Genomic DNA, 16,425 nt, shown 5'->3' with positions numbered 1-16,425 from the left:
CAGTAAAGGGTTTCTTCAACTTTCTATTCCACACTGTTTGTTTGTGCAAACTCAAGTTTAGAAAATCGCAGCTAATAAATGGGCCCTTAAACGCAGCACAAGGCATGCTGATGGACAGGCAGAACCGAGGCGAGGTGGATTCCATGAAGCTGTCAAAAGCCCAGTTTCCCTGGAACAAAAACTGTTTCGATAGTTTTTGAACAACCAGAAATAGTTTGGAACAGGTCCTGCCTTCACCCAACCTCACAGTGATGCTCACCACCCACTGCTGGTTGGGTTTTTTTTCCAGTTTGTGCTCTGCTGGAGAAAAGTTAAAGCAGTTGATTCCAAATCCTTTTCATTCACACAATTTCACTATAATGGTGGCAGACCTGTAAAATCGAGTAAACAGAGAACAAGTATCTGCAAATAAATGTCCACTATGTTGAAAAACATTGGAGTAGAATTAATAACATATAGAAAGTTGTTGAAAGTAAAATACATCTACAATGTTAACAGAAGAGGCTTTAGACATAAAAATTAGGTTGATTGCACCATATGTCTTCTGGAACCATCTATCCATCTTCAGAACCTGCTGAGTCCCTTTTGGGGTCAACCCAGCTACTGTTGGGTAAAGATGGGGTACGGTACATCATGAACAATTTAGAATCACCAAGCTTGTTTTTGTGGGAGGAGGCTGAAGTGAACCCACTTATGCACAAGGAGAACATGCTAACTCCTAACACAAAGAACTAAGTCAGGATTTGAGCCAGGACTTTCTTGCTGTAAGCAAGAGGGCTAACCACTACTCCACCGAGCAGCCCTCTTCTGAAACCCACACTTTGAAAAATCTTTTCTTCCAAATGGGATTCTTTACTTTTCGATTGAGCTTTCCAACCGTACAGTTTTGACGCCAGCTCGCACAAGGAAAACAAAGACCTAAATGGATCTAGTCATCTTCTAGTGGATGCATCAGAATGGAGCAGAGCAGGAAGCTTGTGGCCCACCCAATGCATTTTCTAAGTCACAACTATCTTTTTCAAATTACACTTTATTGTCTGCTCCTGAGTCTAGAAATAAATACTCAAATACAATTTTAAATTTAATATTCTTTATATATGTCCGCCATCATCAGAGAAATGCCAAAAGAACATGTAAAAAACACCATTTTCTTGGTAGGACCACAAAATACCACAAAAACACGTGTAAAAACACCAAAAACACAATTTTCAAGACTGGGTCTTTAAGAACCAGTCATAAAGTAGGTTTTTGTGTCCCGTTCGTAATCTGTACTCGCTGAACCACTGGAGTAAATGAGAGTGTATGTCCTGAGTGGGACAGAAATAACACAATTTACTTCTTCCACCTGAGCTCTCCCTGCTTCCATAGAACTCTCCCATCTCTGTTTCAACGTAAGATTAAATGATCACTTGAGGAAAAACTAAAGAAAACTTTTACTGTTAATGTAAATGCAGTTTTGCAGAAAAATAATTTCATCATTTCATAAACAAGGGAAACAAGAATACTAATTTTTGAGATTCAGTTTAGCTTTTCATTTTTTTTAAATGTCTAGGGTTAAGCCATGTTTTTGTTAAAGCAACAAGCCACCATGCTGGATGCTGTGTGTTAATAGGCTAAATGAGGACAAAGTCAAGGCTTTATAAAGCTACTAATCTTATTGTCCAATCAAAACGACGACTTCCCGTTTTTATTCTGGCATTTTGAACTTGTTCAGAGTCTGCCACTGCTTCCGCTTTGAATCATTGAGACATCACACTTTCACTTTGTGACCTATGAAAAACGGGTTTAAGCATTTGTTGCTTCACTTTAAATGATTAATATATTTTTTATTATTTATTTGTAATAACTGTTATTTCCTCATTTAAGGTGCAATTAATGTAAATAATGGTTGTATGGCTGAATGCAATAAGCTATTTATTCAATGTAGTCTTAACTTTTTTCGATTGGAGATAACTTCTGACTAAAATAACAAAATTTCAAGAATCCAGACTTTTTCATCACCAACAGGAAAATGGAAAATATTGAAACATATCAGTAAAGCGTGTTTTTTGTTGTCAAAATTGCCCTCACCTGCTTCGTTATAGTCCCCCCAAGATATGTTTTTTTGGGGGGAGAAGGAGGAAAAAATGAGATACCTTAACACTCCACTGCTCTCCTCTCTCTGCGGGCTCCCCCACACACCTGGGATGTCCATTTCATTTCAGAGTGCAGCAAATGGAAAAAGGTGATCTTAATCTTCCCCGTTTCCTTCTGGCTCCCCCTCCCCTATCTCCCACACACAGCGCCTCATAGCACTGACGGACGGTGCGCTCAACCTTCCACCAGAAAAGGCCAATTTGGTGGTGAAGCACTGCCTGCGCCGTGTTTGAATTGTCCTCATTTCAGACACAGCTCTTGTTCCTGTTTTTGATATTTGTGATTCTCAGCTGGCAGAGATTATCCTCTTGTGGGCGCAAAAAAAACTTGACTTCAAAAAATTTGCCTGCCTCGGTGTGCAAGGCTCCCGTGTTGGCTCATTACGCACTCTTAGGTGTCTGTCACTGCTGTTAGCTCTTTGGTCATTGCAGTCACAAGCAGAGCGGTGCAGTTGCCATTGATTTCCTATGAATGGCCCTCAGCAGGGCAGTTCATAAGGAAAGTGCTCGCACACAACTGGATTAATTGGATTTAGGGCACAAAGAAATGGTTGTTTCCTTTTAAGACTGCCTTTTTCGGCTGGACAATGCAGGTGCACATTTAAAAAACGATTTTGTGCAAAAGATCAACTTTTCAGGCTTTACACGGTAACTTTTGGCAATGTTCTTTTGGGGAAAATTTCTATTTCGTTTTCTCCCCTCCAGTGAGCATGAAATCCCAGAATGACAGTGATCCAAACAAAACAAATCACACTTTCTGGGTGAATCAGTACCCTGCTCTCTTCCTTCTCCTCAACACATGGCTCAAGGCAGGACTGAGGCTGCAGCTCCACCCGCCAACCGTTACCATGGTAACCCTATCTGGGCCTACCAAGTCCTGAAGCCGAAGGACATCCTGGACAACAATACAATAGCGGCACAGCCAGGGTACCTGAGGGAGTTAGACCTGTGAGGCGAGATCTGGGAGGGGGGGAGGTTGCAGATTGAGAGAATAAATCCTCCTTTCTCTACCTCCACTGAACAGAACAGCCACGATTTTCATTCTTCTCCAAAAACTGAGAGTGATGCATGGATCATCCTGTTATAGCCCATTTGTTGTTGTTTTATGAAAGGACAATAAAACCTAGTGGGATGTTTGGCGTAAAAGAATGTCAAAATATCATCTGCATAGAAAAACGGCCCATCATTAACCCAGTTAAGTCCACTATTTGAAAGACTTGACGGAAAATGCAATTTTTTGAGGATGAGATGTTTTGATAGAATGCACACAGTTTTTTAATGAGATACAGATGGTATCAATTATGATACATTAGGTGATTTATGAAGTTTTAGCTCACAAAAAGGTTAGTTTAAGACACAAAAATATTGACTTGAGTGTTTAGGTAAAAAGCACCTTATTTACCCACCGTCTTAAGGTTGATCCACATATTTTTAACATGGAGTAACTGTATTGTACAGAATTAATTATCAACAAAATTTACATTATTTTAATAAAGCAAGTATGCATTTAAAAATGAATAACAATAGATGAGTTATTGTCACCATAAACTTAGGAATATTACCAAAACCTTCCCACCAAGTCTTTTTTTCTTTCCTTTCAAATAAACTTTATTAACAAAGTTGTGAATCAATATAAAATATCAATACACAACACATAAAATTAAACAAAAGTGTAGGAGGTTTCACGGAAGCAGCCATTTTGAAATGAGCAGGAAAAGCCCCTCCACTGCCCCTAGTGGAATGATGATGAACTACATGTTAGAAAACGTGGACCAAATTACATCCAATGTTTTTTTTTATGCTGGTTCGGATCATGCTTATGAGGTAGGGGTATCAGAAATGTATTGCTAGCAACAAAGAGTAATAGAGATGTTTACCGGCTATTTGCTAGGCTTGCATTCTTCCATGTAGTCCTGCTAAAATAATAAGAGGGAGGGTTACTCCAGGTCGGACCTCAGCCCAGCGAAACACGCATTGTTTTCATTGGCTTCATCCGAGTATCATTTTTAAAGACGCAGCAAGGAACCGAGGGGACAAGATCTCTGGGGCGCTTTCCTGACACACGCTGGCAGAACTAGTGTTCCAGCCTGTAAGGCTTTTTAAAAGCATAAAGCTAAAAAAACTTGGTCTAACTGAATGAGCCTGACTTTTGAATGGTATTGTGCACAGTCACTAGTAGAAAGACTGCAGCAAGGTCTTTTGCAGAGGAAATTGTTGTGTAACTCACTATTGCTCTGAAGTCTTAAGAGGATTTTGCTCTGAGTTATTAAGTTAGTCTCGCAGCATCCCACCAGGATGCTGAAAATTATTAAGGAGTCGTGCTGTGAGCCGACTGAGCTTCCACAGATGTCTGTCAGATTCTGGTGATTTAGAAATGTGGAATCGTGTTGATTTAAAAATGTGTTTGTTTCTTGGGGCAGCTCGAGCGGAAAAAAAATGGGAAAAAAATTGATAATGTCCAAGTGTGAATAACCAAGTGTGGGACCTGCTTAGTCATGCTAAAACACCCGTCTTACACTTCTTCTGTGTTCCTTCACAGGCAGCCTAAGAAGCAGGATGTTAATGCTTGACGGAATGCCTGCAGTCCGAGTCAAAGCTGAGCCCCTGGAATCGGAACAAGGGGTAAGAGAGCAAGAGGGGAGTCGTTTTCCAGACAATTCCCTTTTTTTCCTGCTTTCCTTTTTTCCTCCTTTTGGCAATAGGCTGATAATCACTTCCAGGCCTGAGCAAGTCAGTGACTGAGTGTGGGGCTGAGAGGAGTGGTTGGAGAGGATGGTAGTGAGCAAAGGGAGGAGAGCCGCAGCTGTAGCAAGAATGCAGTGGGGTCTTTTGAGGAGGTGACTGGGGCCGGCAGAGTCCTGGCTTGGGGTGAAAGCACAGATGTTGTTGCTGCTCTCAGGACTGCATGTGAAACCCTCAATCCTGTTTTGTGTCCATTCCTCCTTCCTACACAAGCAGGAGAACCCACCAGTTTCCACATTTCACATCTTAAGACCTCTTTAATCTCTTTTAAGACAAAACACACCTAAAAAGATACATTTTTTGAAAAAAATACGTTATATACATGTAAATAAAAACAAATAAACAGTGTATGTGTTTATTTGCAACCAGTTGCTATACCTTCTCTTATAGACCTTTAGAGACCCACTGGAATGAAAATGATATTTTTTGTGTTTTAACATGTTCTCGAAGCATTTTTCTGATGATGGAGGCCATGTATGTTTTTATTCAAATTGCAGTGAATAAGGAGCAGAAAAGTAATGCTGTTTTTAAAAAAAAAAAAACGTTTTTGTGACCTAGAAAATACACTATGGGGCAACAAGTTTTCTCCATTCTGATGCATCCCCCTATAGACGACTAAATCTACATCTCAATTGATGTTTTTCTAGTCTGAGCTGGCATCTGGCTCAAAACTGAACAGCTGGATAGCTCCAATATTGCTCACCATTTGTTTCACCTGTAATGTTGGGGGCGGGAGGGGCTGTAAGCTAGCAGGAGAGCACATAAAAATAGAGTTCTTAGTAACTGGGAAGGGAAAGGGGAGGTGGGGTTGCTATTTCCCAACAGTCAGAGCCAAATTTCCAATGAACTACATCCGTTCTGCAGAAACTATGTTCTAAAAAAACGATACAGTTTTTTTTTAATGTTGTCTAAAAAAATGGCATAATCCTAATTTAAAGACCACTGGGAACGTTTTGAAAATAGATTTAAAATAAAGATGGGAGTGGGACATTGAGTGTTGCTCAAGCAGTTAATCCCTGTAAGTCTTGATTGCTGTTTAAATTTCAACATTTAATATGATTATATTTTACGAAAGACCTTCTAAAGGATACATAATGAACAAAATCACATTTTCTTTCCAGACCAACTTTCACTTTAGTTATTTTTTTTACATGCAAAAATGTAGAACTGTTATTTCATGAAATGAAGCCTCTCTATACTTCCAATAAGAAGTCAACATTCATGTTAGACTCGTGTGAATTTTAAAATTCAAAAGTCATAATTCTTTAAAGTAAAGCTATCTTAGAACTATCCATCAATCCATTTTCTTCTGCTCATGTTGGCTTTGGTAAAGATGCTCAGACCTTCCTCTCCTGGGGTCACTACCTCCAACTCCTCCATAAGGATCCAGAAGTCCTCCCAGTTCAGCCGAGAGCATGAGCTAGGTCTTCCCTGAGGTCTCAGCCCAGTGGGACATGTTCCCAAACACCTCCCCAGGGAGGCGTCCAAGAGGCATCCGAGCCAGGTGCCAAAGCCACCTCTGCCTTAGTTCTTACCTCAGTCTTTTGGACTGGTATGCTGTTTAGTTTAGCTGAAAGGGCTGAAAAACGTAATATATTCATGTGGTTTGGTTTTGCACACAATGTTAAAAAAGCAGCTCAGCCTACTTACTTACAATTTTGGGGTCATGGGGTCGTTGGAGTATACCCAACCACTGTTGGTTGAAGGCAGGCTACATCCTGGTCAGTTTGCCAGTCCATCGCAGAGTAATAAGGACACATACACCCCCCCACACACACCCAAAAAAGAAAGGAAAAAAAAATTCTTAGAGAAAAATAAATTAGAGCTAAACTAGTCTTCTCAATCAATATCAATAGACACACGTACCTCTTTACTTTTTTTTGCCACACTGTTTAAAACCATTTTTCTTGAATTAAAACAATTTTTTGATCCTCCCTGTGGGATTTGTTTGACTTTTTCTACTTGAAATTAAATCCACAAATTTTGAGTTAATTTATTTGGACCAAAGGTCAACTGATTTTTCAAAACTTTCTAAATGAAGAAGCCTATCTGAAACTTTGATCCAGACCAGTCGTGATGTGGATGTGCCCTTTCAAGCTCCCCTCACACTTGTTTTCAACCTGATTATGTAAAAACCTCTAATTATAAGGTCACTTTCTATTTAGCTGCCAAACCAATGGGAAACCCAAATGGGAGGATCTCTCAGTATTGGTTAAACCGGTTTATGTTTGAGACGTAAATGAAAGTCTAATGATATATTCTTGCATTAATAAGGAAAAAGCTGATGTGGTAAAACTGTGGTCTACTTTTAAGTTGATTTTTTATAGTACCCCTGTTTGTTGGCCTCACTAGTTAAAAAAAAAAAGGAACATGAAGCCTACATGCAGTTTGGTTGCTCTTTGGTCTGACGTACCCACATATAAAGTGGACTTGTTACACACTGAAGCTGTTGCTAGGTTACAAGGGCTGTGTGGCTCTGTGTTTCTACCACAGCTGTGCACAGTGGGCGCACACCACTTCATATTTGTAATCATGAGGAATTAGAGTTCAGTCATTATTGATTTCCATTAATAACATATCAATGACAATTCTGCGCATACTTTATCACCAGGAGGGATTTGTGGGAGAATGGTGCTATATCTTCTATTAAGATCAACCTCATAATGATGCATGCACAAAGTGACAATTGCTAATAACTAATTATGCTATTGTAGTTCTTTTATAGACTAGTCTGGCAGTAAAAGCCCTTTTTATTGATAGGAGATGAATTCTTCTCAGCATGTCTGAAAAGTTGAGACCTGCAACAGATGGTTCTCCTCTGGATGTCCTGCCCACAGCTGTGGACCAATGATTTGAGAGCTCGCGCTGACACCTAATACCTGGGGTTTGAACAATTATTCCACATGTACTGATGTCAGTCAGAGACAGGATGTGAGTGCTGCAGTTCACACAGCTTTGAAGTGCTCCGAGATCCCATCTTGCCCTCACAGACTGAGCTACCCTTCAGACGGAGACAGACAGTTTAGACTGCTGCAGGAATGTGGTCTTCATTTGGATGGCGTGGGGCCAAAGGCTTGCTGGAAACGCTCCTCCTGTTCAATAATTTGCCTGAAAGGGGCTGGAAAATCTGTCCCTCTACCCAGCATCCCCTAATAAAGACAATGCGTGAGGAGAAAGGCAGGTAGGCGGGTTGAGGGTATCTGTGTATGTGTGTCAGTGTGCGCAAGGATGTGTAGGACGGAGCACACGCATGTGTTTCTATCTGTCAAAACAAAAGCGGAGGTGGCTGCAGTTTTCCATTTCTGCTGGTTTGAAGCTGTGTGAAAAACCTGACCCCAAAATGCAAACCGCTTCTGGTTTCCTCTTTTTCTGACATTGATGTTTTGATCTTTTCTTTCGCATCACCAAGAGAACTTTGGACGAGTTAATGGTTATTTTAAGCTTCCTTTATTAAAATATGAACCCTACACTCAGAGTGCATAATAGTAAAAACATTTGACCCAACTTTGACTTGGAGGCTATTTTAGTCACTTTTTTATAGCATCACATTGACCTCTAAGCTATTTTTTGTGTTTACTGGTACACATCTTGTAGAGGCCATAATAGATCATTACAATTATTCAGGTTTACCTTTTATACAATTTTTTATTCTTTTTTTTCAGTCTTGTTTATTCGTTTTTGTTAACAGCAAACAACCTTAGTCAACAAGTTGGCTAATGGGCTAAGATTGTAGGATGTCAGAACACTCCCGATATTATTATTCAATCTCATTTTGACATTGTGTGTTATCCAATGCTACCCATTTTACCTTTACTACGTTTTAGTAAATCATGACAAAATTGGAAAATATTTTCCCCCGCCTTAAATCGACTTTACCTGGCTTAATTTACTCCTGTTGTAGTCATAACTGCCTTACGGGTGGCTGGTTTTGTCTCACGGGATGTGAGACACAGGCGTGTCGTACAGATTTTTTGTTTTTTTCAACCACCCCTTACCCAGAGCCCTGCGCAAGGGGCTCGTTAGTGCTGTTCACATGATAAGTACAAACACTGTGCTTGCAGTCTGACTGTTACAAATAAGGAAATTAGACAGAGCGCACTTTGTCTGGACATCCTACGGGCACTTTTGTATCAAGTGGAGCCAGTATGTGCACCTTACGAATGACAAGAGTCTGGCGACAGCATCAGCGACAGAATCACTTGTACATCATATTTGCGTGTAACTTACATTATTCTTACAAACACTTTATGATCTTGATAATGTCACTTGAGGGACCTGCACGACCCTCAAGGGAGCTGCAAAACACACCTGCGCTCCCCGTAAGATGCGGCCGCACTTGTCTACGACCTTCCACGGGCCCGGAACACCCAAAAATCAGCAAAAACCCCCTTTGTTCCAGATCCGTATGGGTGCATGTGATTATGGGTTTAAGAGTTGAAAAGATTGACTGCAGCAGAGCCACAAATCTAAATTTCAGTCTTTTTTTTTCATGGCAATTACCTCACAAGGTAGTTTTTAAAGTGTCTGCAAACCTTTGCACCTTTTCCTTCTTCTGATGAGCATCTTGAGTATTGAAGTCATTATGTAATGTGTGCACATTTTAGCATCAATTAAGGAACAAACTTCTCACTGTCTTAAACCAGTCACAAGCTGTTCTTAATTCAGTTTCAATAATTCATAAGGAAAGACTGATGAGAGACAACTGTGAGGCTTTGGCTACATAAAAGGGCAATATTGTAAGTGGAGACATAGCACAGCTAACAATGTCGGTTGTGTCCAAGTTCTTTTCTTCCTCACTACATAGTGCATTATTTTATAGAGCTGTCCGAAGCCACAATTCTAAAATCTAGTCCCCTAGAAATTTCCCAGAACTCTTTGCAAAAAAACCAGTGTGCCTTAATGCTCACTAGATTGGCAAATATATACCACAATGAATTGTGTTTAAACAATTTTTGTAAAAAAAGGTATTTTAATTTATTATTTTATACACCATCCAGGTTTTCATCATATGAACACAGTGGATTCGTAAAATTGCTTCCGAATTACTTTAGAATCCATGGCACTAGATAGTTTTTTAGTAGTTTGTTAGTAAGGAGGGAGGGTCATCCATATAATACACTTAAGTGGTTAGCGTAGTCTGCTAACCTGCCTGTCATGCTTCTATAAATGCACCGTCATGACCTTTTATGAGTATTGTTGACCTTCTCTGAGTCCCAAACTGTTTAGTTAAGCTAAAGGTTGGGTCTCTGGTAAAATCTTGACTTGTTGGAAGAGCGGTTTGAACTGGATGTGATCAGTGGTCATTTTTCATCAGAGAAAACAACAATATGTTTGAATATCCGCCTCAGAGGAATCAATGGCTTCAAAGCCATCAGGCAGTGTAGCTCCAGGCGGACTATGGTACGCAGGAAACGCAAACACAAAGATCATGAGCATGCAGCTGGAGGGCAGCTCCAGGCTCTGTTGACGAAGACTAAATCAGGAGTTGATGTAAGGAAACACAAAGGGTATTTTTCTTCACAAACAAATGTTTTAACTAACACTGTGACATTTATTTAAAAAAAAAAAAAACTTGATTTAATCACCAGACAATAGACTTTTGGATAAATCTAAAAAGGAATATTGGTTAAAATATGGAAATCTACTAAACAAGTAGGTGCAGTAAAAAAAGAGAGCCACAGAGAAAACTTTATTCTGCAGTTTTGTCATCCTAACTGATGCTTTATGTCCAATTTCTTCTTAAATACAAGGCCATTTGCAAGTTATTTTGAGATTATGGACACAAAAATATGACAAGTGAATATGATCGTGTTGTAAGATAATCATTTATGCTGTTTAATTGTTTGGATGAATGAACAAATACCTCTAAAATGTCCTTTTCCTCTCTAAAAGTTAGCGTGTTGTCGGTTCAGACTGGGTCACAAAATGAGATCAGCTTATTAACATCAGCTGCTTTATACAGAGTTTGTCATTGTGGCCACATTAATCAGCTGATCTCCACAATCCAATAATAATATTGCATTATTTAACTTTTCCACTTTTTTCTCCGCAACGTCAACTGCTTCTTTTTTTTTTACAGTAACCTTAATAAAACAAGGGAAGTTAAGTTCATTTTTAACTCAATTTTTTTACCTGTACAGATCCAAACCAACCACCAAAAAAAAAAAAAAAACATCAGGTCAAACTAATGTGAATGTGACAGAAAAGCACAGCAAAAAAAATCAAAAACTGGAATTTGAAAAAAGAAGTTTTTAAAGGTTATACAAACATAAATTTAAAAAAACGTTAATTTTAACCCTTTTTAGCTTTTATTACATAAATATTAGTCATAGTCTCCTTTTCAACATCATATTTGTCAACGTATTACTAGTCTATGCAGGAAAATTACAACCAGAGAAGAGAAAGAACAGTCTCAATGCTTGACCCCTTCTCAGTTGAAAAACAATCTGGGAGCTATGAAATATACCATCTCACAAGCTCATAACCTGGATCAGGTCAATTTCCAGGTTCTCTGTGTCTGGTTAAGTACTTTAAGATAAGGTTAATACAAACCACCCACAATGTGTTCTCAGTTTGATTCTGTGTAATATTTAGTGCATTTTACAATTTCTTAAGAAATCAATTTTAAGCAAAGTTAAACTTTTTTAACCATAATGCAACATGTACAGAAACCATAAAAGATAGAAAAGCTGTTCTTGAGTTATAAAAATATAACAAATCATATCAATTGGTCAGGATGAAGAGACTATGTCCCAGGTTTTGCGTTGTTTTTGCTGCTATTTTTGGAGTTCTCTCACACAAAAGGGAGAAACACAAAAGTAATTCATAAAAAAATGTGTTTCTTTAAACTTTGCCAAAGATTAGTCATATAAATATTTAAAATAAAGCTTATAACATTGGCCTTCTAGATTCAGAAAAAGTGTAGTTTCCAGTTGAGTTTAAGGTTTAACACAATGTTCAAAGCTGGTTTAGCATTTAATGTATTTTATTTTTGCTTCTTTTATTTTGTATTTTAATTGCAGCAGTTATTGCTCAATGCTAATATTTGTTTTCAACTGCAAAAATATTGAACTCCCTTGGATTTTCAGTGTTTTTTCTGATGGTTCTTGGTGATTCTTTGCTGATGTGAATGCACACCACTCACCACACAAAGTAGCAATCCACTCCCATTTGTCAAAATCATTTCTTGTGGATATGACTCCTGAAAAATTGCAGTTGAAGAAAAAATAAAAAGCAAAATAATCTTTAATGCCATGCATGGTCCTTGCTGATTCACCCAAATGGTTCTTGGAACCTGCAGACGGATAGAGTGCTTGTGCTACAGCCTGTATGGTGTTACGTTTAAGACGTGAATACTAGAAGCCACCGGCATTGGCCTTAGGTCTCCCATCGCTGGGAGACAGAAGGAGACAGTCAGGAAATTGAGCCCAGATGATGTTTTTCCACCGTCACAAAGGGGATTTAGGAGATGTACACGGAAAGCCAAGAGAGTGGGAGTCATGGAAAGCAGGAGGGAAGGGCACAGAGAGAACGGCCTACGTCAATAGTAAAGAAGTGAAATGAGGAGACTTTGAGAGACGTGGTAGCTCTTGTTTCATCGGGCATTACTCTATCTTCAGGGCCTGGATGAAGACAGTTTAAAGGCTGAATAAATGTTAGAAATGTGGCTTCTCCTTATTTTACTTAAGCATCACTGCAAAAAGTTTGTGATATACAGCTTAATGCTTGACTGTAGTTTGGCAACATACCAGATTTTTGGCCTCACTGGTGTGTTTGAAGTTACGCACACACCAGGAATTTGGCAGCGCTCAAGAACGGACTAAACACGTGATCAAGAACACACATTTGGTCCTTGTGTTCACACAGAGCAAGCAGGGAGGGGCTTCTTCTGCTTTTTCTGTTTCTACTATTTACTGGCAAATGTCTACAGTTGGAAGAGGCTTGGCGCAAAATGTCAAACCCTAATTATTAATTTTTCCTCCATGATACATTTTAGAAATGGTCGCAGGACGTCCCCTTTAATTTACTTCAGCGAATTAAAAGGGACGTCATCCATTCGTCACTACCAGATCTGAGTCCCTGATTGGTCAAAGTTCGACCTGGTTTAACTTGCAATGTGCGTTCAATGGCCCTGCATTTTGTAAGTAGAGCGTGAATGTGGTCGTATAAATGTGCGTGGTCTTATGTGAATGGAAGTGTTTGAATGCAGAAGCCCAGAATGCGTGTTTCCACGCATTTATGGAAAGTTTTCATTTAAAGTGGCTGCTTCAGAGCGCATTTCCTGTTAGGTTGTGTGAACGTAGCTTAACATTTTATTTAGAGGAAATTTGATGCTTTTTTTTACTTTTTCTTTTTTGTATTTCATCTTTTTCTTAATTGTTTTTTAATCACACAACTCTAATATTTATGTTTTTATCCCCCTACAGTCACCTAAAGTGCGCCATTATCCTGTGATGGACGGCATCCCCTTCTATCTCAGCAGAGTTAAACCCGAACATCCAGAAAACCTGTTGGGCTACGACTTGAACTTCCACACACAGACTGAGCCTGTCGACCTGTCGATCAACAAACCCCGCCCCTCTTCCTCATCTACCACCACCACAACCTCCTCGACATCAATCCTCAGATCCGCCTTCTCCCCATCGTCTTTATCGTCCTCCTCCACCTCCTCCTCTTCCTCCTCCTCACCGTCAGTTATCACCTCGGCCTCATCGGTGCTCACACCGGGCCCTCTGGTCGCCCCCGGCAGAGGGTTGAGAGGTCAGCCATATTTGCACATCCTGCAGTCTGTGCCGCCGCCCCCATCCAGCCCTCTGAGCCTGCAGGGAGCAGGAAAGCTGGCCAGCCATGTTCACCGCATCCCAGTTGTGGTACAGTCGCTGCCCCTCATGTATACCACTGCTGTGCGTTCACCCTCCAGCCTCAACAACGCTATGATGCTACCTCTGCTGGAAGAGGCCAAAAGCCAGGGAAAAGGTACGACCGTGTTCCCAGAAGTACTTATGTATTCATAGATCTGACTTTATCCCCCATTTAAACTGGCAAATGTAATTTCACCAGTTTTCTAACAGTTCTTCATCATCCTATTAAAAATGCCCCTTCCTCATAGATGGCTCAGTGATATAACTGACTGATCTATTCTAGACCTGCTATATATTGGGCTGTATTGTTATTGTAAATTTAGTGAACAAACTGCTTGAGTTGTGTCTGAATTTAAAGCGACACAGACAAAGCAAGAATGCAGGCAGCATAGATATAACCATCTGCTATCCACCTGGGTCTTGTCCTTTTAGTTCAAGTCCTATGGTAGTGATTTATATTGTTTTTGGAGCACAAGAGCTTCTTCAGCTTTATGGCTGTTGGAGAGAGATCCCCTTTCCACAAAGAGAAGGAAGAATAAACACCATTTAATCAAAAGCACGGGGTATAACATTGATTAGGAATATAAAAGTCTTGACGTGGAATAAAAGTCACTCAACCAAGAGACCCAAAGAACAGCAGGACACTGGAGGGAAGGGTTCTGAAGACTGCAGACAGAAGAGGATGAAATCCTGAAGTATAGGTGGAGGACTCAGAGCAGATGAAAAGTTTGGATAAATGGCAGTGCAACTCATGAGATGGACTGACAGAAAAAATTAGAGAAGGCAAGAAGATTGCTAATTAGATGAAGGGGAAATAAGTTCCAATTGGCCTAGAGCAATGGGGATAATTACGATCAAAGATGATTGACAGCATGGGAAACTAGAAGTAACACAATGCCCCTTCAGAACAGAAACCACTGAAACTAATTATCTTTATTGAAATTGTGACAAATCTTAAGCTCTGGACGTGTCCATAAAGCAGAATACACAGATGGTTAAAATGGTTCCCACAGGCAAATTGATCTTATTCTACTTTATAATAGAAATTTATAAATATGGGAACAGTCTGTCGCATATAATAATATTAGGAAGTCTCAGAGTTACATTAATAGAGACTTGAATGACACTGTAGGCTTTGTTGCCCTTGCTGTCTTTCTCATCGTCCACGCCTTTTTGAAAGTTCTTTAGTCAGAGTTCAGAGTGTTTTTGTAGAAGTCAAGCATTAAAGTTTAATAAAAACCAATGGTCACTGTTTCCATTCCACTGTTGAGTTGAATAGATCCTCTAGTTGAGCTCTATCCAAACAAAATGATTCAACGGCATCCCTATGAATTCTGGTTAAGCCATACCCAAAATAACTGGGTATGGCGGACCATTGGTCTTTAAAAGCGGTAGAAGAGTTTAGCACGCTTATTGGGTTCATCCATCCATCCAGCCATCCATTTTCTAAACTTGTTTGGTTGCAGCTACCTCTTGACCAAAAGTGGGGTACACCCTGGACATTTCACTCGTCCATTGCAAGGCCATACAGGGAACAACAATCTCACACACTCACATTTACTTGAATGGACAATTTAGAATCCTTTATCAAACTATCAGACTGTGGGAGGAAGTCAAAGTGCCTGGAGAAAATCAACAGATGCACAAAAACATGTAAGCTCCACATAAAAATGGGCCAGCTGGAACTCGAACCATTGCCTTCTTGCAGTGATGCATGAGTGCTAATCACTAAACCACTGTGCACTCATATTGTGTTCTCCATTTGTTAAAACCAATAGCTCCAGTGTTTGCATTCTTTTTTACTACGATAACTCTTCAAACAACTATGCTATTACGTACTTTCTGCAGATTCTGAGGCGGAAAAAAGCAGCGTCGTACTGATATGCAACACTTCACAGTAGTGAAGTGTTTACGCAATCGCCATAAATCACCTGATTCTGACACAGACAAAAGTGGCTTTGAGACTTTGTACAACATTTTGTTACGTATTACTGTAAAGCTGTTTTTCTCTGTGCCAGAATCAACTGATTCACATTGTTCGTGCAAAGGGTCAAAGAGACACACTATGTCTAAGAGCATGTGTTATTTAGGTCTCGCTGGCGACATCTCCGGTGTTAAAGGGTTGATCAGGCATTGACTTTTGAAAAATTGAGCTTTATAAGGTATTGGTTGCTACCCCTTTCCAATATTGACACCAAAAGTTTAATATTAGAAGTTACATGAAGGATACATTAAGTTCTTATGACCCATTAGATGAGATACCATAAGATGTTTGGAGACTGCATAGCTAGGTGTGGGTTTGTTTGTTTTTTCAGACCTGTGGCATTAGTCCTTATTCAAACACCTGAGCTAAGTGAGTACACTGTGTTCCATTACTTTTGCTTACATATGGTCATATTAAGTGACAAGTTGAGGGTACATGTGAAATATCTCCATTAAACACTGTTAGAGACCCAAGCATCCAAACAGAGCACTAATGTTATCCAGGACTGAAGAGACAGTAAAGCTGAGTTTTAAACAGACTAGCACAATTATATAACCTGATGAAGGTACACCATGGACTGAAAGCCACCCCATAATAGACGAGTACTACAAAACACATTTTATTCCATTATGTAAAACAGTGCAGACAGTTTAACAATGAAATGTTGCAGGTATCCAATCTGTTTTTCCCAGGAGGGGGTCCT

At 39.7% G+C, this 16,425-nt stretch overlaps 1 protein-coding gene across 1 annotated transcript in view; it reads left to right on the top strand.

Annotated features, from left to right (window-relative positions):
• The window catches only part of klf12 (Kruppel like factor 12), a 62,931-nt gene that overhangs the window by 17,585 nt on the left and 28,921 nt on the right, over nucleotides 1-16,425 (top strand). The window contains exons 2-3 of the mRNA XM_011489305.3: nucleotides 4,675-4,757; nucleotides 13,304-13,853. Of these exons, the coding sequence (XP_011487607.1) occupies nucleotides 4,692-4,757; nucleotides 13,304-13,853 (616 nt within the window). The 5' untranslated portion in view covers nucleotides 4,675-4,691. The remainder of the gene's footprint in view (nucleotides 1-4,674; nucleotides 4,758-13,303; nucleotides 13,854-16,425) is intronic.

Source organism: Oryzias latipes, chromosome 21 (assembly GCF_002234675.1).
Source record: "Oryzias latipes chromosome 21, ASM223467v1".
In the NCBI taxonomy this organism is placed as follows: Eukaryota; Metazoa; Chordata; class Actinopteri; order Beloniformes; family Adrianichthyidae; genus Oryzias; species Oryzias latipes.
Note: the sequence above shows the minus strand (reverse complement) of the source record. Positions and strands in the feature narration are given on the sequence as shown.